Source organism: Acartia tonsa, chromosome 11, assembly GCF_053477335.1.
Source record: "Acartia tonsa isolate MP-2025a chromosome 11, ASM5347733v1, whole genome shotgun sequence".
Classification (NCBI taxonomy): Eukaryota; Metazoa; Arthropoda; class Copepoda; order Calanoida; family Acartiidae; genus Acartia; species Acartia tonsa.
In genome coordinates, this window is record NC_137270.1 from 7,431,663 (window position 1) to 7,456,231 (window position 24,569).

A 24,569-nucleotide genomic window follows, 5' to 3' on the forward strand; every position below is an offset into this window, starting at 1 on the left:
CCCAACCGTTAAGGGTTAATAGATAATTAGATAGATAGATAGAAGGTATCTAAACTTTTATTACCTATGTACTATACCTGAAATAACAAAATTATTGAGTAGTTGTGCGGCTAAAAATTTTAAGAATTCACATTTTCAACATTGTAACATTCTTTGTTAAACTCAAACTATGCTTGTTTACTATGCACATGCAATAGAGACATGTATCCATATATTTTAATTAATTAATAGTTATTTCTCGCATCGTATTATAAACAGCTTTCCGCGGATATAGAATGTACAATCAGTTTTTTTAGCCCCGAGGTGCCGAAGGCACGAACTAAAAAAAATTGGTTTTAATCTTATGATTGTACAATTTTATTTTCGTAGAAAGCTGTATATAATACGATGCTAGACATAGTTTTTCGTATGGATGAGAACCGGTTCCTATCCACCGGATTCAAATGAATACGAGAAAAGGTGTTATACCACAGAATTCTAGTTATCACGGAAATCCCCTTCTTCGCAACCTAAACTGACATAAGGTTTTAGGACTTTTCAAAAACACAAAAAATCTTAACGTATTCCCTTCCCCATATAAGGACAGAAAAAGTCTTGTAAAAGTTTAGTAATGGATTTGTAAGTTTGTTTGTATTTGTGAATCAGTATCCTTATCCCTATTTACATATAATAACAGGGAAGACATTTTTCAAAGCTTTATAAATACGTTTTAATAAACCCTGTTGTTCACAAAAAAAAAACATTTCTTCTTATTATAAAAAAAGTTAAATTTAGTGTGGGGGCTTGGGTAAGTTTTTGTATAACCCATACAGGGGCCCTTAACCGTGCATGGCTTAAACCTGCAGTGCCCTAGCCCCTCGAGGCTTCTCTGTTCCTAAAGTAATCAAATCTAGCCTAAAATAAAACAAACACACAAAAACTTCCCCCTAAAGAATTCTCGAATTTTCTAGCCTACAAAAATTTACAATTAGATATATGTCCTACAAACGTATGGATCCTCCCTCAATACAAATAAGATTCGCTTTAAACAAGGGGTTAAGATTTAATTAGGGCGTAGCTAATTAGTGTTTACAAAATATTTATTTAATTACTGTAGAACATGAATTGAGAATTCTTAAGAAATAGTAAATATAAAAGGATTATTTCAATATTTGAAAAAGAAAATTAATTGTTCAAATGAATTTGTAAAACTATTTATTATAATCATAGTTTTATTAGTAAAAAATTAATTTTCTTTCAAACAAATTCTTTAAATACTTGTTTTACAAGTATTTATGTGGTATTCGGCAGCCGTGAGCCATGTTCTATGGCAACCCTGACCTTGGTTCGGAGAAGGGCCGAGGGCCCTCCCCCGAGTACTGGGGAAGGGGTCAGCCGACCCCTCCCTATGCTTTGAAATTAATGATAGATTTTGACAAGCCTTATTATGGTTAAGCTGTATTGTTTGGTTCCCCCACCCTTTCCAGGGATGGGGGATCATTATTGCCCAATCTGATTATTGTATATGTATTTATATTGATTCTGCTTTATGATTACTTATTCCAATCTGTGTATTTATTGTTTGTTGTATATAACTTTAGTAAACCTTAGACCCTGAATAAAGGAACATCTGAATAGACTCTGTTTATTATTTAGTGATTGCTAGAGAAGCGTAGCTTCTCTATAATATACGTGTCCACGTCTGTTCGCACTGCCGTAGTCAATTGAACTCGGGTGTCTGCCATTTAACCTAGGCGGATACCACAACTTTTGGTGACAGCTGTGTGAGATTACGGCAAACCACAAGTGTAGAGCAGACGCGCAGCTGAGGCTAAGGTACTCCTAGCAGTGAAACTGGCAAAACTGACACAAGCAACCTGAATTACCCACCCTGGATAGCAAGGTCTAACTCTGTATCCGGCAGTTGTGGAAGCGAAACCTAGCGAAAGACCACTAAGTGTGGCGGAACCCGAGCTGCGGAGAGTAGCGAAATCGGACGAGAGACTGCGGAGAGCAGCGAAACTTGACGGAGAACCGCGAAGAGCGCCGAAATCTAATGGAGGATTGAGCGCTCAAGGGCTGAAACAGGCCTGCGGACTGGCTGAAACAGGCCAAATAGTTGCAAACGGCTGAAAATAGGCCAACATTTACTGCAAAAGATAGCAGGATCCGAACCCACGGCGCTGCAGGACGGGACATTCCCTGCCGCCACCAACCGGATTCGGATCCACGGCGCTGCAGGACGGGACATTCCCTGCCGCCGACTGGCTGAAACAAGCCAAATAGCTGCGAGCTGTGAGCGAAAATACGAGTGTAGTGTACCAAGCAGAAGAAAAACTACGTCAACTCCAAGTATCCTGAGAGGCTACAGCGCAGCCACCCATTGAGAAAAACAGATATTATATCAGATTTTATGGATTACCACCCTGGTGTGAAAGCTGAACAATAGATTTATGGGCAGGGCTTGGTAAACAAATTTGTTGTGTATTGTGATAACGCCAAAAATAGAACCTAGATGTAAGATAACAATGCATTGGTAAACAATCTGACCCCAAACCTACAGCACGACAAATACACCCCCTTATCCCAACGGAAGGGGAGGGGCCCACCATAAATTGAAGCAAATACAATTGAGGTGACATAAGAATAAGCTAAGGATTAAGGAAGAAGTACAATTACCTCACCATCCAGTCACCTCAAACCTGCAGCACCCCCCTCCCCATAGGGGGAAGGACGGCTTTACCCCGTCCCCTCACGCACTCCCCCTTCTCCCCACACTTGGATAAGTCCGTCCACCGAGCGGAGATAGCGACCGGGAGAACGGAGCGCAATTCACGGGTTGCGCAGCAGAGCTTGGGACGCAACAAAAAATTCAACGGACAAAGGAGATAAAGCGGACCAATGAGAGAGCAGATTGAGGGATAGATGCGCGTTTTACCTGTGTGTGCAATCTGACGGCGCGTAGGCGCGTTGCAAGGAAAGGAGATTTCACGCACACACACACACACAGGAGAGGAGCTACTCTACAGCATACAACAGAGATATTTTTAGAAAAAAAGACTGCAAGCTCCTCCCTCCTATCTACAGTGTGATAAGGAAAACCAAATCAGTTCCTGACAGCAGTTCAGACCCTCAACAACTATCTACACCTACCAGCCTAACTTAAAGCTTAGAAGCTAGTGACAAGTATCCTAGTGTACACCTATTTTAGATCCTTGTAGTTCAAACTACCAACCAAGTGATAAACGGTATTGGCTGCTAGGATAGAAGCCATAAGTGTAAACCGCCTATAGTATTGACTTAAAACTTAGTGTCCCGCCGCTGAACCTTTGACCCGATAAAGCAGCCACAAGCGCAAGGAGGCGACCAGCTCCAAGGATGGCTCCAGGACGATCCCCAGCCGGCTCCAGCCGAGTACCGCAAGCTGATGTTGAGTAACCTGCCAGAGTACCGAGGACCGCCCAAGCAGTCCTGGAACTCCCACATCCGGAGGCTGGAGATGTCATGGGCGGCTTACCGTGTACCCCCCCATGACACACTGAACCGCCGCAACGCCCTTTTACTATCCCTGGCAGGCAAGCGGCGGAGATGGCCTCTCATCTGTTTGGAGAGGCAGGCCAAGCCTTGACATACGAACAAGTCAAGGCCGAGTGTGAAATGTTATTTCGTCCAGCCTATGAGTCTCAGACCCTGAAGCAAGCCTTCAGAGACTACAGGCAACACTTGACGGAGCCTATACAAGCCTACATATCCACAAAGTGTGCGCTGTACCGGGAGGCCTACAGCCACGAAGATTTGGAGTTATTGATAGATGAACTAAATCGCGGCATTCGCAACGCCAATGTGAAACGCGTTATGATGTGTCATGAGATCGCCTCGGTACCTGAGTACACGAGGCGAGCCATGTTCACCGTGACCATGATCACCAAGCAGCTGAAGGAGGGTGTGTGCCTAGTGGACGCCACCGACGGGCTCACGGGATTGGCCAGCGTCCAGTTGCCCTAGTACGATGAGTCGGAGCCAATGGAGATTGGCGCCTTGGCTCCGGGTCTCCACCAGATGGGGAAGGTTGCACCAGACGACAAGATTCCAGGCCGCTGCTACCGCTGCCATGGGAAGGGCCACCGAATCAGAGATTGTCCTACGCCTATGGAGGTCAGCCTAGAAGAGCGACGCACCCAGCCACGCCGTGACCGTCCTGCCAAGTGTGAACGTTGCCATTACGCAGGCCATACGGCAGCCGAGTGCAAGGCTGACTGGGACCAGGTAGCTGGCAGGAGACGTGTAGCTGACAAGGGCGCTCACTCAGCAACACTCCAGCAAGCAGCCGCCCCCAGCGCGGCGGGCCAATCAGAAGGAATGCCGCAGTTTGGGACTATCCCAGCCAGGATCAACGTGCTGGGAGGAGCGGCTGAACCCAACCGGGTTGGCCTGGGCTTCAGCCTCAACCACTTGGGACCGGAGTTTGTGCACCCAACCAACATTGCGGAGCCAGAAGTCCTGCGGCCTCAACCATTCAGCCTCAACATGATGGGGCCTGCCAGACCGAGTCCCCCCAGCAAGAGCGGAGGGGCGCTACCCAGCGCCACCGAGACAGTGTACGGGGAGGCCCTGGCGGCCGCCGAGCGGGAGAGGCGTGAGGCGCTAGCCAGCGCATCTGAGTCGATGTATGGGGCGCCATCTGGGGTCGCCACCTGGGAAGGACGAGAGGTGCGACCCCGCACCCCCAAGCTGGTGCCTGGGGCGACAACCGTCGCCGCCACCAAGATACCTGGACCCTGGAACGAGCCTGCAGCCCCAGAGGGAGGGGTGACATCCGTCACCCCCAGTCAGCCAGCGCCACCAGCCAGCAGGGAGAGTCCAGCTATCCATCATCCAGAGCCCCCTGCCAGCAGAGAGAGTCCAGCTGTCTACCACCCTCAACTGAGCCAGGATAAGTTAAAATTGACAAATGCATTGTATCCAAAATATTGTAACCCTCCAGCCTTGCCTGTGCCTCCCGCACCAGAGGCTGGGGAGATTGAGATTTGGGGTTATCAGGACTTGCCTGTGCCACATGCACCTGAGTTCTTAGGGCAGGGGAGGGATGTAATACAGGGCGAGCCTGTGCCACACGCACTCCAGCCCCATGCCACTGGGCATGCCGTGGACGAGGGAAGGGCCACCTTGGGGCTAGGGGAGCTGACGCCCAGACAGGCGCCAGTTGCCTGTCAGTCTGTCATTGGGGAGGGCATCGGGACGCCTCGGGCGTCCAAAGATAACACTCAATGGAAATTTATATCTAGCCAGGAGCAGTCCAGCAGTGTCCAGCCCCAGGAAGCAGTTGTGGCCAGAGCCGAGGATCCCCAGATGCGTGCGCGAGGATGATGGCTGTCTGGCAGATTCTCCCATTGGTGGATGGTTCTGTGGGGCCTATTGCTAGCAGCTGTGTGGCCTACAACTAGCTATGTCTTAGTAGGGTGGGACTGTGCCAACCCCACCCATGTCACCGCCTACAACAAGGAGCAGATGTGTAGCAAGGAGCCGCTACACCAGGAGGTGCCCTTGGGCCATGAGGTACATGTCCTGCAGCAAGTCAAGATTCGGGAGACCACGGGATATAGCTGTCAACTCACAGTGTCCCAGTGGACATTTAGGTGTGGAGTCTGGGGCCACCTGAAGGTGACCTCGGTCCCCACCCTCATGCGGCCAACCAAGATTGACCCAGAAACGTGCCGGGACCTGGCCCGGAGCCGAGTCTACACCCTGCCAGGCAAGACCAAGCCATTGATGTTCCAGCTGAACCACCCCCTGTTCTTTACCCTCGATATGGTAGGCGCATTGGTCAACAGCCCCGAGGGGGTGGGTTGTGAAGGGGAGGACGTCCATTTTGAAGGCCAGCTGTACCGAAATGAGTTAGTGCTCCAGGAGCGATGGCTGCTGGTCAAGGAAGAGACCTACGTAGTTGAGAACGGACGGGTGGAGTCCCAGTCTGACCACCTGACCCTAGAGTGTCCCCAGTCCGAGCTGTCCTGTGTCACTGGAGAGGCCACATATGTGTGGGACCACCTGGGGAGAGATTGCCCCTTGAGGCTGATCCGCAGCCTCCAGCCCAGCCTGGTGATGGATGCGTTCCTGGTTGACCATCAGGCCCAATTCTTCATCAACATGACTACCCCCACCTCAATAGTGAACTGCGACTTTGAGGCCCATGCCACCAACCACCCAGCATTGTTCGTGGCAGCCGACCCGGCTGCGGCAGCGTTGCCCAGAGTATCGGCCAGGGACGTGGATGTCTCCCTCCAGGCCCAGATACACGCGGGTTACATCGGATTTACCCTGGAAACTCGAATGAGAAGCGCAGCAACAGAAGAAGTAGCGGCCAATTGCTGGAAGCTCCAGCAGCTAGACCCGGCCCATCCGGTGCGTGTCCAGGGGAGCACGTTCTCTATTTTGAGGGGAGATGTATTGCTCCAGCTTACCTGCCAACGTAATAAGTACGTGGTAAGGGAGAGCAATGAATGTTGGGACAAGGTGCCGGTGGAGCCCACAGGATTTGTAGATGCCGTGACAAAGGTGTATAGCGGCCACGCCACCAAGATTCCCTGCTCCTCCACCTACCCCCTAACTGTACACGCCGAGGAAGGGTGGATAGAGCTAACTCCTGCACCTAAGAAGAGGCCGCCCCCGCTGGATACACCCAAGCAGCTGCTGACCGAGCCCTTGGATGACTTTAGCTCGGGAGGATTGTATTCTCAGGCCGAGCTGAATGACTGGCAGCAGCTACTAGCGTTCCCGGCGTATAAGGCCGCCATGCTGACCGGCCTGTCGTATGGCTCATGCGTCCAGCAAGGCAGCTGTTCAGCCACCGGAGACCATGGGATCGCGTCCTACAATATTGACCGACTGGCGGAGGAAGGGGAGGAAACCCTGGATGTCTGGGCTGGGTTCAGACAGGCTATTCACGAGTGGGGAGATGGCGCAGCCATACTGTGTCTGCTGCTGTTGATCCTCAAGCTGCTGGGAGACTTAACCATCATCTCCCTGGCAGCTGCACAAGGAGGTGTACGAGCCGCCCTGAACGCGATGTCACAAGTATTCCTGTATCACCCAACCTTGTATCGTAAGGCCTTGGCCAGGGCCAGGCTCACCCATGCCAAGTCCCGGGACTTTTCAGTGGACTGGGATGCCATTCCTATTGGCTGGGAAGCAGCCGAGGAGATGGTATCCATGAAATCAGCCGATAGTGGAAATGACCGCCCAGGCAGGCCTGGGCCACACTCTGGAAAACCCCGCGGCCCCTCGGGAGGCCAGGCTGTCGCCCAGACAGTCAACCTGGTAGCCAGTGCCCCAGCCGCTGCCAACACCAACCAGAATGCCCCGTTGCTGACCGGTCCCGCAGCGGCTGCGCCCCATGCCAACCTGACACCCGCTGGCGCCGAGCTACGTGCCCAACAAAAGCCAGCCTCTACCTTCTACCCCACGTTGGGGGCCCATCAGCCCTGAAAATCACCACTAGGATTCCATTGAATCATTATCTCTTGTACATAATAGCCCCTAATGAGCGGGCCGAAGGCCTCAACCACTGTCGGAAGTCTGGCAGGGAAACCCCCTCCCAGCCTTCCGAGGGGAGAGTTGTGGTATTCGGCAGCCGTGAGCCATGTTCTATGGCAACCCTGACCTTGGTTCGGAGAAGGGCCGAGGGCCCTCCCCCGAGTACTGGGGAAGGGGTCAGCCGACCCCTCCCTATGCTTTGAAATTAATGATAGATTTTGACAAGCCTTATTATGGTTAAGCTGTATTGTTTGGTTCCCCCCACCCTTTCCAGGGATGGGGGATCATTATTGCCCAATCTGATTATTGTATATGTATTTATATTGATTCTGCTTTATGATTACTTATTCCAATCTGTGTATTTATTGTTTGTTGTATATAACTTTAGTAAACCTTAGACCCTGAATAAAGGAACATCTGAATAGACTCTGTTTATTATTTAGTGATTGCTAGAGAAGCGTAGCTTCTCTATAATATACGTGTCCACGTCTGTTCGCACTGCCGTAGTCAATTGAACTCGGGTGTCTGCACTTTAACCTAGGCGGATACCACATTTACATTAGGGTGGGTTCATATGGGAATTAGACAAAGCGGGGATATGCAACAGATAAAATTAACCTTAAAAACATTTCTGACCGAAAAAGAATTTTAAAAAATTGAGTTTTAGAACACGACCACTTAAAAATATAATTCATTACTTGTTAGTATGCAAAGACGACATTCAAAATTTTTTTTGAATCAGAACTATGGCTTCATGGTGCTCCCTGGAAAGGCCTTGAGGAGCTGAATCAGGAACTTTTGTCCGTTTCAAAATATCTCGTTCCTAGCCTTAGAAATCACTAAAAAAACAAAATTTTTTAAGGTTTATTGAGAATTGTCCAATTTGTAGAGGTTTTTTTAGATTTTCTCAGGCTAGGAACGAGGTTTTTTGAAACGGACAAAAGTTCCTGACTCAGCTCCTCAAGGCATTTCCAGGGAGCACCATGAAGCCATAGTTCTGATTCAATAAATTTTTGACTCCCATTTACAAATAGCTATACAATTGAATGTCTGGCCGTCAGCGGTTTTAAGACTTAGGATAAATTTTAAATCACCCAGAGGTGTATTATATCTATATAAATTGAGTGCAGATCCCCGCTTTGGCCTCAGAAAAAAAATGTCCAAAATCGACCCACCCTAATTTACATATAGATAGATTTCATTCAAATATTTTTAATTTACAACCCTTTTACCCCCCAATAATTAGCAGCAAATAAACAAAAAAATGCGCACATTTACTGGGTTGATTAGATCTGTATATATAATATTCATATTCTTATAATTCTAGGAAGTTATTAAAAAAATGTTAAAGCTTGTATAATCAATCCAGTTTCATTAAATTTACTATTGAGCAGTTTGACTTTTAAAAGGCCTTTGATACCATAGCTTCCATTTGTTATTTGTGAATTGATGCAGCAAATTTTCAGGGAATTTATTAAATAAGAAGCAGGCATTTGTTTGTCTTTATCTCTATAAAACTTAGATACTCTGTTGCCCACACTGTAGGATATTAGCAAGCACGCTATACTTTTTGTTAATGCAACTGGTTGCTATATTTTAACTGCCTGACATAATTGTTTTATTTTAGATCCAAGACCAGTTATGGGTCCGGTCTATCAGAAGAGGACAAGGTTAAAATTATCAAGAATTGCTGCAGAAAAGTGCTAGAATTCCTATTTTCGCAGGTATTGTCTTCTGATGATTTTTGTACTCTACTCTTATGGGATTTAGTTTGGTAATCCATTTTTAAAGTAATGAATTTTGCAAATCTTTGAACCGAAAAGGTGCTCCAGCATACGAAAACTGCTAATAGGTCTAGGGAGTTATCTATAATACAAAGAAGCTTGATGTCTGTCCGTCTGTCCATCCGTCTGTCTGTCCGTTCGTCCTTAAGGTCTCAGTAAACACTGAACCGATTGGAATCTACTCTTTAGGGAATATACCTACTGGTCCTGTGGTGGTTTTAGGCTATTTTCACCCCCAACCCCCAAAAAACCAAAAAAATCCTCAAACCTTTTTTTGGCTGTAGAGTTTAGCAGTAGGTAGCCTATAGCAGTGCCAAGTTTTTTTTAACAAATTCTATATAGGAGGGTCTACTTCCCTTTACCTCATAGGGCGAAGCCCCTAGAGGCTAGGGGCGAAGCCGCTAGTTAATAATATTTGGGGTTTTATGAGAAATAGCCCCTAGCAATAACAAATTTTGGTATGAAATGGTTTTAAGCAAATTTTTTTTTACTTTACTATCTACGGAAACCTGTCTGTAATATGCTATGATAAATAAACATTCCCCTGAGATGTTACAAACCTAAAGATTTAGTAATGTATTGCAAATTGAGAATTATCGGGAATTTTTGTTTAGGTCGGAGTCGGTGGAGTTGTGGTAAGCTATACTATCCTCGGAGCTTTAGCTTTTCAGGTCAGCTTTCATAATAATAGTTTAGCAAAGATAACATATCTATAATACAAAGTAGCTTGATGTCTGTCCGTCTGTCCGTCTGTCTGTCTGTCTGTCTGTCTGTCCCTTAAGATCTCGGTAACCGCTGAACCGATTGGATTCTACTCTTCAGGGTATATACCTATTGGTCCTGTGGTGGTTTTAAGCTATTTTCTTGGGGGGTGGGACACCCCCAACCCCCCCAAAAACAAAAAAAATCCCCCCCCATTTTTTTTTTTTTTTTTTTTTTTGTAGAATTCTTTTGTAGAAATATTCTTTTGTAGAAGAATTCTTTTGTAGAAGATTTCTTTTGTAGAAAATTTCTTTTGTAGAAGATTTCTTTAGTTCTTCTTATTTTTTTTTTATTTTTTGTTGTTGTCATCTCTTGGGGCAAAGCCCCTAGAGGCTAGGGGCGAAGCCGCTAGTAAGTTATATAGAAAAACTAGTCTTATGCCGTTGGCTTGTAAATTATCTTCTAAAGAACACTTAATCATCCTTTAATCAACTCACTATATCCGTCTATAACTCTAAAAATTTATTAAGATTTTAGCGCTTTCGTACAATGTACCTTAGTAAGGTATTATTTGGGTCAGGGTACCGTAGATATTGAATCTTTTTATGGAAAAAAATAGGCGTCATAATTTATTTCTTTAGATTTCTAAAATAATTAGACATATCATGGCGTAAGACAATTGTGGAACATTAAATACTAGTTTACCTTCTTATTAGCGTGATCTTCTTTTGATTATAGTAAATATGTTTCTATTTAAGGCCATTGAAACCGAGGAATCTACAGACCATATTCTTAATCAAGAGGTACAAATTTTCTGCTGCAAAGCTATTTTACAGTTCTGTATTATTAGTGTTGAAAAGAAAAGTATTTACAAAAAACACTACTCAAATTCAAGTATGTATTTAGATCACTTACCTTTAATCAATGTTAACCTTACGAAATATGAATGTGCAGGGTTCTGAGTTATTTTCTTTGCTATTATGTTATTTGAACCAGACCGAAAACACCTGAATCGTATAGTTTTATAGCAAATTGTATTACGAATTCTCTGATAACAAACATCCTATTACTTTTCGTTACATTTGGAATATGTGAGAATTTAAAAAAACAAGAATGACAACATCTAAAAGCAACGAAGCCAAAAATTATCTATAAGAATTAAAATTGCATTTTAAAAATCGAACTAAAAACACCAAAGATATTGGAAAATATAAACCTGCCTAAAAGCTGTTCTATGGAAGTTTTATATTTAATCATGCTCCATTTTGATGGGAATGTTAAATTTTCAGCCGAGAAAATCAAGTTCCGCCCTAAACGTTTCAAACAGACAGACGGACATTTTAGAGTAGCTTCGCTACTAAAAAAAACAAAACACGTGATAAAAGTGTGTTAATTTTTATGTTTTCAAATTAATTAGGATCAACAAAGTGCATTTTCAGCGCATTTTTGTGTTCACAATAATGTAGGCAACAAAATTTTTATGGGACAAAGTTCCTTAAACGCCAGAGGAAACTTACTCCATCTCCCTTCCTTTTATCCTTCTGATTATCACTTTTAAAAGCAAAGATTTTCTATTTTTAGGGACGGTTCGTCCGTCCGTAACGGAAAGCTTTTTTCGTTATTTTAGGCATGTTAGAATTGTCCTATCGAATTCAAACTTTGTATGATGATTCCTCTAGTAGTTAGGTAAGATTTAGAAAGCGGAGCAACTCTATAATCGTTACCAGAATGTCCGCATGTCCATTTTATAAATGTTTTTTTTTAAATTTTTTATGTTATATAATCTTAGGATTGATCTGGTTTTTTGAGTATTGAATCCTATATCAATAAGATACAATATTATAAGCGAAGCATCTCTATAATCAAGTCCTAAAAATATCTGTATGTCCTTAAACAGTATTCTGTATTTAAGAAGTTTTGCAACAAATTTACATATAATTTTGTCAAAACTTATATATTTATATTTTGTATATTCAGTTCTGACACTGAACAAATGTTCGTCTGTCATACCGTTTTAGGGCTTCGCTTTTATAGATGTTGTCATCCTTGTTTTATAATAGTTGTTTATCACAACGTATTATAGACAGCTTTCTTCAAATATCAAAATGGCCAGTTTTTATAGCCTCAAAGTGCCGAAGCTAACAAAACTGGTATAAATTTTATCATTGTCATTTTATTATTCGTGTAAAATTATCTGGAAATTTATCTATGACAAATAAGTGGTCAACTCTGCATTATATATGCTGTGTAAATAGATTTGTTTATATATCTTTACAGGTTTTATCTTTCTATAATAGCAAAAGTTGTTTTTTGCTTAAGGTTTTAATAACTAATTAAATGATTGTGTTATTCTTTTTATGGATGCTTCTCATAGGTCCCGGGATGGCTTTTGTCTATTTTTTTTACAGTAAATCCTTGGTATGGTTAAGGCTTTTTTTTACCCTCTTCTTAGCCCTTTGATTGTGGAGACCTTATATATACTAGAGGCGAAGAAAACAGTGTTTAATATATATAATACTAATTTTCTGCCATTTCAGTTATATTAAACCGTATGCCAAGTTTATAATCGATAGAGCAATTCTAACATGCTTAACCTATGGATGAGAGTTGTTCGTTACGTACAGACGGACGGACCATTGGACCATGGAAAAGCTTCGCTTGTAAAAAGCATTTAAAAAGGGTTGTGCAAGAAAATGGGAAAACAAAATATTGACATTTGTTTAATTTGTTAAATTTAGTTTTTTATCCCCAGGACCTAAGTTTTTTTTTCCAGGGAGTTACGGCCGGGACATTGGGCTGTTTATTACACTGTTTTATAATATCGTTTTCTTATTCGTTTGCTTGACAACTATGGGGACTTTTATTGAATTGAGATTGGTTGGTTCATTAAGACGAGTTTACACATTTTTTGTATCATTATTTGTACATCAATTTATCGGCCATTGTCCTATAACTTTAGATCCCTGTTTTTTTCCTATGAAACATTTGGACGCTGTCATACTTTAATACTTAAAGGTGAAAGCAAACAAGAACGATTATAACGAAGCGCTGGAAAGTGTCATGTGTGATGTCATAACGATACGTCTAAAAAGTATGTAGAAGTGGGAAGGAAAACCCCTTAAAAAGAGTCGGATTTAGACATAGACACAAAATAAGGGGGGGTTTTTTAATGCAACCATCTCGTAATCAGTGAGCAAATGGCACTTAGAATTCGAATTTTGATCTGGAATTTTGCATGAGTAATCCTTGGTAGGTCTATTTTCCCTAAATTGAACAAAAGTAACGGCTAACGGCTGGCGGCTCAGCAGTTTAGCCATTTTAAAAACTATTTCAAGGGAAATCATCACAAAACCTATCTCCACATAATACTCTATGCTGCTCCAAAACGTTTTCAAACTGTTCTAGCCGCTAGTTGCTGGTACTAGAAATCTGAAAATGATTTTTTTGTATCATTTCACATGATTTAAGGCAAAATTATGTTTCAAAAAGTTGATTCCTACATAATTTATGGCAGATTTGCCCTAAAAATAGCAAAAAAACGGCTAAACGGCTGAGCCGTTAGCTGTTACTTTTTCAACTTTTTGTTCGATTTAGGGAAAATAGACCTACCAAGGATTACTCATGCAAAATTTGAGATCGAAATTCGAATTGTAAGTGCCATTTGCTCACTGATTACGAGATGGTTGCATTACCCCCCCCCCCCTTTATACAGTAGCTTTAGATACTACAATGTAAGCTCTTATTGTGCCTATAAAAAGGGGATAAATTTAAAGACTTTTGGCCGAAATATACCGAGTGACGTTATATTAGAATAGTCCATTGTTCTAATATGACGTTATACTAGCATACCATTGGCCAATTTGAATGTATACCGGCCTTCCATTGGTAATTTAGTCTGTTTATTGGCCTATCATTGGCCATTTGTATTGCATGACATGATTTTTTATAGGCAGAATAACGAGTTTCACTACAAATAAATAAATAAAAGTGAGGACATATAAGACAAATGTTTCTAAATTAACCTCAGTGTAAAAATTTAAAATTCCTGGAAGGAATAAAATATCTTGCCTTATATGCATGTGACAACTGAAATTGTCACTAGTCATTTTAAAATATTTTTATTATGTATTCTTTGAATTTTTGTTGTAAATAATTTAATTACTTTAATCGGATGTGCCCCTAGCATCTAAGGGCCCTGTATTCAACTAAAACCATCCCAAGGATTAAATCTATAAATAAGATGGCATAAAACCATCCCGGGACCTTTGTTAGGTTCCATTAAAATGAGAATTCAACCAGTTAGGTAGTTATTGAATTCCTAAGCTTACGAATAAAAACCTTACTACTTTATATAATAGGACTTATATCTGCGCCCAAAGCATCCAAGGACTCTGTTCAAATAGCCTAAAACCATTCTGAAATCTATATAAAGCTTCCCTAAAATAGAGAACTCAATCGGTTTATTAGTTATTGAATCTTAAGCTTTAGACAAAAAATATACTACTATAAATAATAGGATTGTTTAAATCACTTTGTTTGAAATAGTTATTTATCCCATCGCATTATAGACAGTTTTCTGCAGTCATTAAAATAAAAATTATAAGATAAAAACCAGTTTTGTTAGACCTCTTATTATATTTTAATATTCGTGGAAAAACGTCTGTGATGAAGTGTATATTTAATATCTAACTTTAACCTGCTAAAGTATTACATTGACAAAATACTAAATGATAAGCATACAAATTAGTTTACAAGCAGAGCACAATTTGTCAAGCCGGCACATTTTAAACATTAATTTTACTAAAGAAGTTGTCGGAGTTAATATATATTAGTTAACACATAATATACATATTCATCAGTGTCGTGCACAGGGTTTGGTCAGGGGGTGTGCAAAATTTGTATTCCAATTTTCCAATTTTATACACCCCCTCAAAAACCAAATCATGGGGGTACATGGGTTTTTAGTACAGTCAACAAGATGGGTCGGTTGTTATTTTATTCGCAGGATCGGTGGATGCATACCCCCAGGTGGCCTCCCCTGAATATAAGCATAAATAAAATTTAAACAAGCTTCATTTGATTGGTAAATGGAAGCCCGGTCGAAGAGCGTAAATTTCTTTGACATTACACTTAAATCTAAGGACTGTCAACAAAACGGATGCCCAAAGTTGAATCATCCTGTTAAATCTTGAGTGGCTGTTCAAACTAGCAGTGTCCAAAATTAGGGTATAAATTAATTTATCGGCAATTGTCTTACCCCCTTAAGTTCCTTTGCATGTCAATGATTTCAATTCAGGAACTAAACCTTAACTTGCGATTGTGTCTAATTGACAATTTATATGGTAATAAATGTATTGTTTAGGTTGAATTGAGTAGATTACGGACAGTGCAAGAGCTATGGAATATAACTTCTGAATTTAACATTCTTAATTCAAAGCAGTGGCAGACAAATATTCAATCTTTGCTTATGAATAGACAGGTATGTATCTATCTATTACCTCATACGGGCGAGGCTGCATTTCATGACACTCTAACGTCAGGTCCAAAAATCCAGGAACCTGGGGTTTTAGGTTTAGTAACATCCAATAGACGACAAACTCTTTGATTGCATGACCTTTGTCTGGAAGTCCTAACTATTAGTATGCATGGTAATGTGTTGCACCTGTTTTGGTCCAAGGCATTCCCCTAATCTAATTATAAATGTCGCTCACCTGACATTCTAACTTATCCCCTCCACGACGACGAGCGGATGCGCTACATGTTGAATAGACAGGTACAAGAGCAATACATCCGTCCATCTATGTTACTACCAATTTTCTTAATAATTAAATCTAGCTAATGCGCCCCTAGCATTTTGGGGCCTCACATTGGGGCCTGAAATCGGTCAAAGACTCAAATCTAAAAAAACTTCACCAAATTTCAAGTCATTAACTTCGGAGTAATTATTTGTCTCTCAATCAAATAGGGCTAGCATAAGCTTGCACTAGGAATCTATGTATCTGTACTTAATCAATCTTGCCATTACAAATCTTATCAGCCTGACTCTCTGTCTACGGCAAAATCTAAGCAGTCATTGAACTATTAGGTTTTGCTTTTCAATGAAATATATCCCCTAAAAAATTCCTAAACAAAAAATAAAAATCAACTTTTGATGATTCAATGTATCCTTCATTCAAAACAGGTAGAGCTTCTAGAGGCTATTGGCATATCAGATAGTATTGTGGTATTCGGCAACCGTGAGCCATGCCTATGGCACCCCTGACCGGGGTTCGGGGAAGGGCCAACGGCCCTCCCCCGAGTCCTGGGGAAGGGGTCTGCCGACCCCCTCCCTATACCTAAAATTAATGATTGAATCTGACAGCCTTATTATGGTTAAGCTGCATTGTTAATTCCCCCCACCCTTCCCAGGGATGGGGGATCATTATTGCCCAAACTGACTATTGTATATGTATTATATTGCTTTTATTTATGATTATTTATTCCTATCTGTGTAACTATTGTTTGTTGTATATAGCTTTAGTAATCCTTAGACCTTCAATAAAGGGACAACTGAAATAGATGTTGTTTGTTATTTAGTGATTGTTAGAGAAGCGTAGCTTCTCTATAGTAAGGTGTCCACGTCTGTTCACACTGCCGTAGTCTAATTGAACTCTGGTGTCTGCCATTTATCCTCGGCGGATACCACAACTTTTGGTGACAGCTGTGTGAGATTACGGCAAACCACAAGTGTAGAGCAGACGCGCAGCTGAGGCTAAGGTACTCCCAGCAGTGAAACTGGCAAAACTGACACAAGCAACCTGAATTACCCACCCTGGACAGCAAGGTCTAACTCTGCATCCGGCAGCTGTGGAAGTGAAACAGCGAAACTTGACGGAGAACCGCGAGAAGCGCCGACATCTAACGGAGAATTGAGCGCTCAAAGGGCTGAAACAAGCCTGCGGACTGGCTGAAACAGGCCAAATAAGTGCAAACGGCTGAAAATAGGCCAACATTTACTGCAAGAGATAGCAGGATCCGAACCAGCGGCGCTAGCAGGATGGGACATTCCCTGCCGCCATCAGCCGGATTCGGATACACGGCGCTGCAGGACGGGACATTCCCTGCCGCCGATAGACTGAAACAAGCCAAGGATTCGAACCAGTGGCGCCGCAGGACGGGACATTCCCTGCCGCCAACAGTCGGATTCGGATATACGGCGCTGTAGGACGGGACATTCCCTGCCGCCGACAGGCTGAAACACGCCAAATAGCTGCGAGCTGCGAGCCAACATACGAGTGTAGTGTACCAAAGCAGAGAAAACTACGTCAACTCCAAGTATCCTGAGAGGCTACAGCGCAGCCACCCATCTAGAAAAGCAGAGATTATATCACATTGTAGGGATTACCACCCTAGTGTGATGGCTAAACAATAGATTTATGAGCAAGGATTGGCAAACAATTTGTTGTGTATTGTGATAAAACTAAAAATAGAACAGGCTTGGTAAGCAAATCTGTTATGTATTGTGATTAGGCCAAAAATAGAATCTAGATGTAATATAACAATGCCTTGATAAACAATCTAACCACCCAAGCCTCCAGCACAACAAAAATACACCCCTTATTCCAGAGGAAAGGGAGGGGCCCACTCTCCATTGAAGAAAATACAATCAAGGTGACATAACAAATAAGCCTAGGATTAAGGAGAAAGGGCACCATTACCTCATCACACAGTTACCTCAAACCCACAGCACCCCCTTCCTCACAGGGGGAACGGACGGATTTACCCCGTCCCCTCACGCGCTCCCCCTCCTACCCACACTTGACTAAGTCCGCCCACGGTGTGGAGCTAGCGACCGGGAACACAGAGCGCCATTTACGGGTCGCGCAACAGAGTTCGGGAAATATCATAAAATTCAACGGACAAAGCGGACCAATGAGAGAGCGAGTTGAGGGATAAGTGCGCGTTTTACCTGTGTGCGCGGATTTGACGGTGCGTAAGCGCGCTGCAAGGAAAGGAGATTTCACGCACACACACACACACAGGAGCGGAGCTACTCCATAGCATCTAACAGAGGTATTTTTAGAAAATAAAGAATTACAAGCTTCTCCCTCCTATCTATAGTGTGATAAAGGAAAACCAAATCAGTTCCTGACAGCAGTTCAGACCCTCAACAGCTATCTACCCCTACCAACCTACTCTACAAAACTCAGAATAAAACTAGTGACAAGTACATCTAAGTTATATCTTTGTAACTAAACTACCAACCTAGTGATAAACAGTGTTGGCTGCTAGGCTAGAAAGCCGCAAGTGATAGACATTTATATTATTGCCTTATAACTTTGTGTTCCGCCGCTGAACCGTTGACCCGATGGAGCAGCCGCAAGCGCCAGGAGGCGACCAAGCCCAAGGATGGCTCCAGGATGACCCCCAGCCGGCTCCAGCCGAGTATCGCAAGCTGATGCTGAGTAATCTGCCGGAGTATAGAGGGCCGCCCAAGCAATCTTGGAGCTCCCACATCCGCAGACTCGAGATGTCATGGGCGGCTTACCGCGTGCCGCCCCATGACACCCTCAACCGCCGCAACGCCCTTTTACTGTCACTAGTAGGGCAAGCGGCGGAAATGGCGTCTCATCTGTTTGGCGAGGCAGGCCAAGCCTTGACTTACGAACAAGTCAAGGCCGAGTGTGAAATGTTATTTCGTCCAGCCTTTGAATCCCAGACTTTGAAGCAAGCCTTCAGGGATTACAGGCAACACTCGACAGAACCTATACAAGCATACATATCCACAAAGTGTGCCTTGTATAGGGAGGCCTACAGCCATGAGGATCTCGAGTTATTAATCGATGAATTAAATCGTGGCATTCGTAACGCTAATGTGAAACGTGAAATGATGAGTCATGAGATCGCCTCTGTACCTGAGTACACGAGGCGAGCCATGTTCACCGTCACAATGATTACCAAGCAGCTGAAGGAGGGCGTGTGCCTAGTGGACGCCACCGACGGGCTCACAGGATCAGCCAGCGTCCAGTTGCCCAATTACGACGAGTCGGAGCCAATGGAGATTGGCGCCTTGGCTCCGGGTCTCCACCAGATGGGGAAGGTCGCCCCAGATGACAAGACTGCAGGCCGCTGTTACCGCTGCCAAGGGAAAGGCCACCGAGCCCAAGACTGTCCGACGCCTATGGAAGTCAGCCAGGAGGAGAGACGCACCCAGCCACGCCGTGACCGTCCTGCCAAGTGCGAGCGTTGCCACTATGCTGGCCACACGGCGGCCGAGTGCAGAGCCGACTGGGACCAGGTAGCCGGCCGGAGGCGCACTGCCGACAAGGGCGCTCCCCCAGGGAAGCCCAGCAGAGTAGCCAACATGGAAGGGAGCGCGCCCCCAGCACCACCGCAGCAAGCAGCCGCCCCCAACGCAGCGGGCCAAGCCGATGGAATGCCGCAGTTTGGAACTGTTCCAGCTAGGATCAACGTGCTGGGAGGCGCGGCTGAGCCCAACCGGGTTGGCCTGGGCTTCAGCCTCAACCACCTGGGGCCGGAGTTTGTGCAGCCCAACAACATTGCTGAGCCAGAAGTCCTGAGGCCCCAGCCCTTTAGCCTAAACATGATGGGGCCTGCTCGGCCGAGCCTACCCAGCAAGAGTGGAGGGGCGCTACCCAGCGCCACTGAGACGGTGTACGGGGAGGCCCTGGCGGCCGTTGAACGAGAGAGGCAGGAGGCGCTAGCCAGCGCATCAGAGTCGATGTATGGGGCGCCACCCGGCGCCGCCACCTGCGATGACTGGGGGGTGCTATCCAGCGCCTCCCACCTGGTGCCTGGGGTGACAACCGTCGCCGCCACCGAGATACCTGGATCCTGGAACGAGCCAGCAGTCCCGGAGGAAGGGGTGACACCCGTCACCCCCAGCCAGCCAGCGCCACCAGCCTGTAGGGAGAGCCCAGCCATACACCATCCAGCGCCCCCTGCCAGCCGAGGGAACCCAGATGCCCAGCACCTCCAGTCGAGCCAGGATAAGTTAAATTTAACAAATGTATTGTATCCAAACTATTGTAAAACCCCAGCCTTGCTTGTGCCTCATGCACCAGAGGCTGGGGAGATTGAAATTTGGGGATATAAGGACTTGCCTGTGCCACATGCACCTGAGTTCCTAGGGCAGGGGAGGGATGTGAGACAGGGCGAGCCTGTGCCACCCGCACTTCAGCCCCATGCCACTGGGCATGCCATGGACAAGGGAAGGGACCACTTGGGGCTAGGGGAGCCGACACCCAGGCAGGCGCCAGTTGCCTGCCAGTCTGTCATTGGGGAGGGTATCGGGGTGCCCCGGACACACAAAGATAACGCTCAATGGAAATTTGTATCTAGCCAGGAGCAGCCCAGCCGTGTCCAGCCCCAAGAAGCAGCCGTGACCTGAGCCGAAGATCCCCAGCCGCGTGCGAGAGGTAGATGGCTGTCTGGTAGTTTTTCACACTGGTGGATGGTTCTGTGGGGACTACTGCTGGCAGCCGTGTGGCCTACAACTAGCTACGTCCTGGTAGGGTGGGACTGCGCCAACCCCACCCACGTCACAGCCTACAATAAGGAAAAGATGTGTAGCACGGAACCGCTACACCAGGAGGTGCCCCTGGGCCATGAAGTACATGTCCTGCAGCAAGTCAAGGTTAGAGAAACAACAGGATACAGTTGCCAGCTCACTGTGTCCCAGTGGACATTCAGGTGTGGGGTATGGGGTCACCTCAAGGTGACCTCGGTCCCCACCCTCATGAGGCCAACCAAGATTGATCCAGAAACGTGCCGAGACCTGGCCAGGAACCGAGTCTACACGCTGCCAGGCAAAACCCAGCCACTGACGTTTCAGCTGAACCACCCCCTGTTCTTCACCCTCGATATGGTGGGCGCCTTGGTCAACAGCCCAGAGGGGGTGGGTTGTGAAGGGGAGGACGTCCACTTCGAGGGCCAGCTGTACCGCAACGAATTAGTGCTCCAGGAACGACGGCTGCTGGTCAAGGAAGAGACCTACGTGGTAGAGGATGGACGGGTGGAGTCTCAATCTGACCACCTGACCCTAGAATGTCCCCATTCCGAGCTGTCTTGCATCACTGGGGAAGCAACCTACGTGTGGGACCACCTGGGGAGAGATTGCCCCTTGAGGCTGATCCGCAGCCTCCAGCCTAGCCTAGTGATGGATGCGTTCCTGGTTGACCATCAAGCTCAGTTCTTCATCAACATGACCACCCCCACCTCAATAGTGAACTGCGACTTTGAGGCCCATGCCACCAACCACCCAGCATTGTTCGTGGCAGCTGACCCGGCCGCAGCAGCGCTGCCCAGAGTATCGGCCAGGGATGTTGATGTCCCCCTGCAGGCCCAGATACATGCAGGTTACATTGGATTTACTCTGGAGACACGCATGAAAAGCACAGCAGCAGAAGAAGTAGCGGCCAACTGCTGGAAGCTCCAGCAACTAGACCCGGCCCACCCGGTGCGTGTCCAGGGGAGCACGTTCTCGGTGCTGAGGGGAGATGTCCTGCTCCAGCTTACCTGCCAACGCAACAAATACGTTGTCCGTGAAAGCAAGGAATGTTGGGACAAAGTACCAGTGGAACCCACAGGATTTGTAGACGGCGTGACACGGGTGTATAGCGGCCACGCCACCAAGATTCCCTGCTCCTCCACCTACCCCCTGACTGTGCACGCGGAGGAAGGCTGGATAGAGTTAACCCCCGCACCTAAGAAGAGGCCACCCCCGCTGGATACGCCCAAGCAGCTGCTGACAGAACCCTTGGATGACTTTAGTTCAGGGGGCTTGTATTCGCAGGCTGAGTTGAACGACTGGCAGCAACTGCTGGCGTTCCCAGCGTATAAAAGCGCCATGCTGACCGGCCTGTCCTATGGCTCATGCGTTCAGCAAGGTAGCTGTTCGGCCACCGGGGACCATGGGATAGTGTCCTACAATATCGACCGACTGGCGGAGGAAGGAGAGGCCGCCCTGGATGTCTGGGCTGGGTTCAGACAAGCTATCCACGAGTGGGGAGATGGCGCAGCCATACTGTGTTTGCTGTTGTTAATCCTCAAACTGCTGGGGGACCTGACCATCATTTCCCTGGCAGCCGCACAAGGAGGTGTACGGGCCGCCATGAATGCGATGTCACAAGTGTTCCTGTACCATCCAACCTTGTACAGGAAGGCCTTGGCCAGAGCCCGGCTCACCCATGCCAAGTCCCGGGACTTTTCAGTAGACTGGGATGCCATTCCCATCGGCCGGGAAGCAGCCGAGGAAATGGTGTCCATGCAATCAGCCGATAGCGGGCATGACCGCCCAGGCAGGCCTGGACCGCCCTCTGGAAGACCCCGCGGCCCCTCGGGAGGTCAGGCTGCCGCTCAGACGATCAACTTGGCAGCCAGTGCCCCAGCCGCTGCCAACAACAACCAGAATACCCCGCTGCTGACCGGCCCAGCAGCAGCTGTGCCACACGCCAACCTGACACCTGCCGGCGCCGAGCTACGTGTCCAACCAAAACCAGCCTCTACCTTCTACCCCACGTTGGGAGCCCATCAGCCCTGAAAATCACCACTAGGATTCCATTGAATCATTATCATTTGTATATATCTTAGCCCTAAGGAGCGGACCGAAGGCCTCAACCACTGTCGGAAGTCTGGCAGGGAGGCTCCCTCCCAGCCTTCCGAGGGGAGAGTTGTGGTATTCGGCAACCGTGAGCCATGCCTATGGCACCCCTGACCGGGGTTCGGGGAAGGGCCAACGGCCCTCCCCCGAGTCCTGGGGAAGGGGTCTGCCGACCCCCTCCCTATACCTAAAATTAATGATTGAATCTGACAGCCTTATTATGGTTAAGCTGCATTGTTAATTCCCCCCACCCTTCCCAGGGATGGGGGATCATTATTGCCCAAACTGACTATTGTATATGTATTATATTGCTTTTATTTATGATTATTTATTCCTATCTGTGTAACTATTGTTTGTTGTATATAGCTTTAGTAATCCTTAGACCTTCAATAAAGGGACAACTGAAATAGATGTTGTTTGTTATTTAGTGATTGTTAGAGAAGCGTAGCTTCTCTATAGTAAGGTGTCCACGTCTGTTCACACTGCCGTAGTCTAATTGAACTCTGGTGTCTGCCATTTATCCTCGGCGGATACCACAGTATAACTAAATATTTAAGCATAATCTATCTGTTTATTTATTTAGAATGAGATGGTGGGTTACATAAGATCTGGTTATGATCAGCTTACTGTGGAAGAAAGGTAAGTCAATTTATCACTTTCTAATTTCTTTCATATTATTATAAAGCTTTGTTCACTCCTTGAAATAGGTTTTTGATTGCACGACCTTTTTTTAAAAAATAAAAGCCTTTCTGTGTATTTTAATTGGCATCGTTTATGACATTGTAGCAGTTGGAACTCTTTTTAATATCCTAGTTATGACACAGTTTGGACGAAGCCGAATCAGTACCACTTTTGATTCCTGTGACGTAATAAAAATTAGGGATTCTCTATCTGTTTTTTAGGGGTTTTATTTCCCCCTTTTCCTCTTATCTCCCTCATTATATGACGTCACAGGAATCAAAAGTGGTACAGATTTAGCTTCGTAACAGTTTGGACTATGACAAAAAAAGGGCTTTATTTACCTGTCAGGGTTGTTTAAGTTGCCTACGTAATTTACAAGAATAAAAAAATAACCCACAATTTTTTTTCTTACAATTGGCTTTTGGGGGTAGATTATTCTCTAGTTAAAGGTAAAAGGAAATCTCCCTCTATCTTAAAATACAATTTTTCTTCTTTTAAAATTTTGTTTACTTTTCCCAGAAATTTAAGAGATGAGATAATGGATGATAAATTGATGTATATTCCCAATCATGAAAAACAAAATTAAACCTCATTTCGATTAAGATTATTAGTCATAAATTTGGACATTGAAGGGTTATAAAGTGATAAATTATAAGATTAAATCCTGTTATGCTAGCCCCAGGGGGCCTTAGGACTAGGCCAGCAAAACTGGTATTGAAATTATGATATTTTATTCAACTATTCGTAGAAAATTTCAATATTGCTTAATACGATACGATACATGTATTTCAATATTGCTTAATTCGATACGATACATGTATTTCAATATGGCTTAACAGGTTCTTATCCAGCGGATAGTAATCAGTTTTGAAGCCACACTGGAAAAAAATTCTCTTTTATTATCCCCCCCTTCCATTTTTCACACTTTTCATAATAAAAGAAATAATATTGCACCCTCTCTAAATATTCTGGATAAATTTGAATTTAGATTAAATTTGCATTTCAATAAACACAGTATACTCCTAGAATAAAGATATATTACATCCCATAAGTGTTTTATATTTAATTCACTAGCGGCTTCGCCCCTAGCCTCTAGGGGCTTTGCCCCAAGAGATGATAAAAAAAGTGAAGGTGAAATTCTCCTACAAAAAAATGGGGGGTTGGTTTTTAAAATTTTTTGGGGGGTTGGGGGTGTCCCACCCCCCAAGAAAATAGCTTAAAACCATCACAGGACCTGTAGGTATATTCCCTGAAGAGTAGAGCCCAATCGGTTCAGTGGTTACTGAGAT

At 45.1% G+C, this 24,569-nt stretch overlaps 1 protein-coding gene across 1 annotated transcript in view; it reads left to right on the plus strand.

The window, feature by feature from the left end:
• Nucleotides 1-24,569, plus strand: part of LOC145332503 (TWiK family of potassium channels protein 18-like) — a 44,638-nt gene that overhangs the window by 986 nt on the left and 19,083 nt on the right. Inside the window, exons 3-7 of the mRNA XM_080177508.1 lie at nt 9,140-9,236; nt 9,911-9,967; nt 10,757-10,801; nt 15,361-15,477; nt 23,183-23,238. Coding sequence (XP_080033634.1) covers nt 9,140-9,236; nt 9,911-9,967; nt 10,757-10,801; nt 15,361-15,477; nt 23,183-23,238 — 372 coding nt within the window. The remainder of the gene's footprint in view (nt 1-9,139; nt 9,237-9,910; nt 9,968-10,756; nt 10,802-15,360; nt 15,478-23,182; nt 23,239-24,569) is intronic.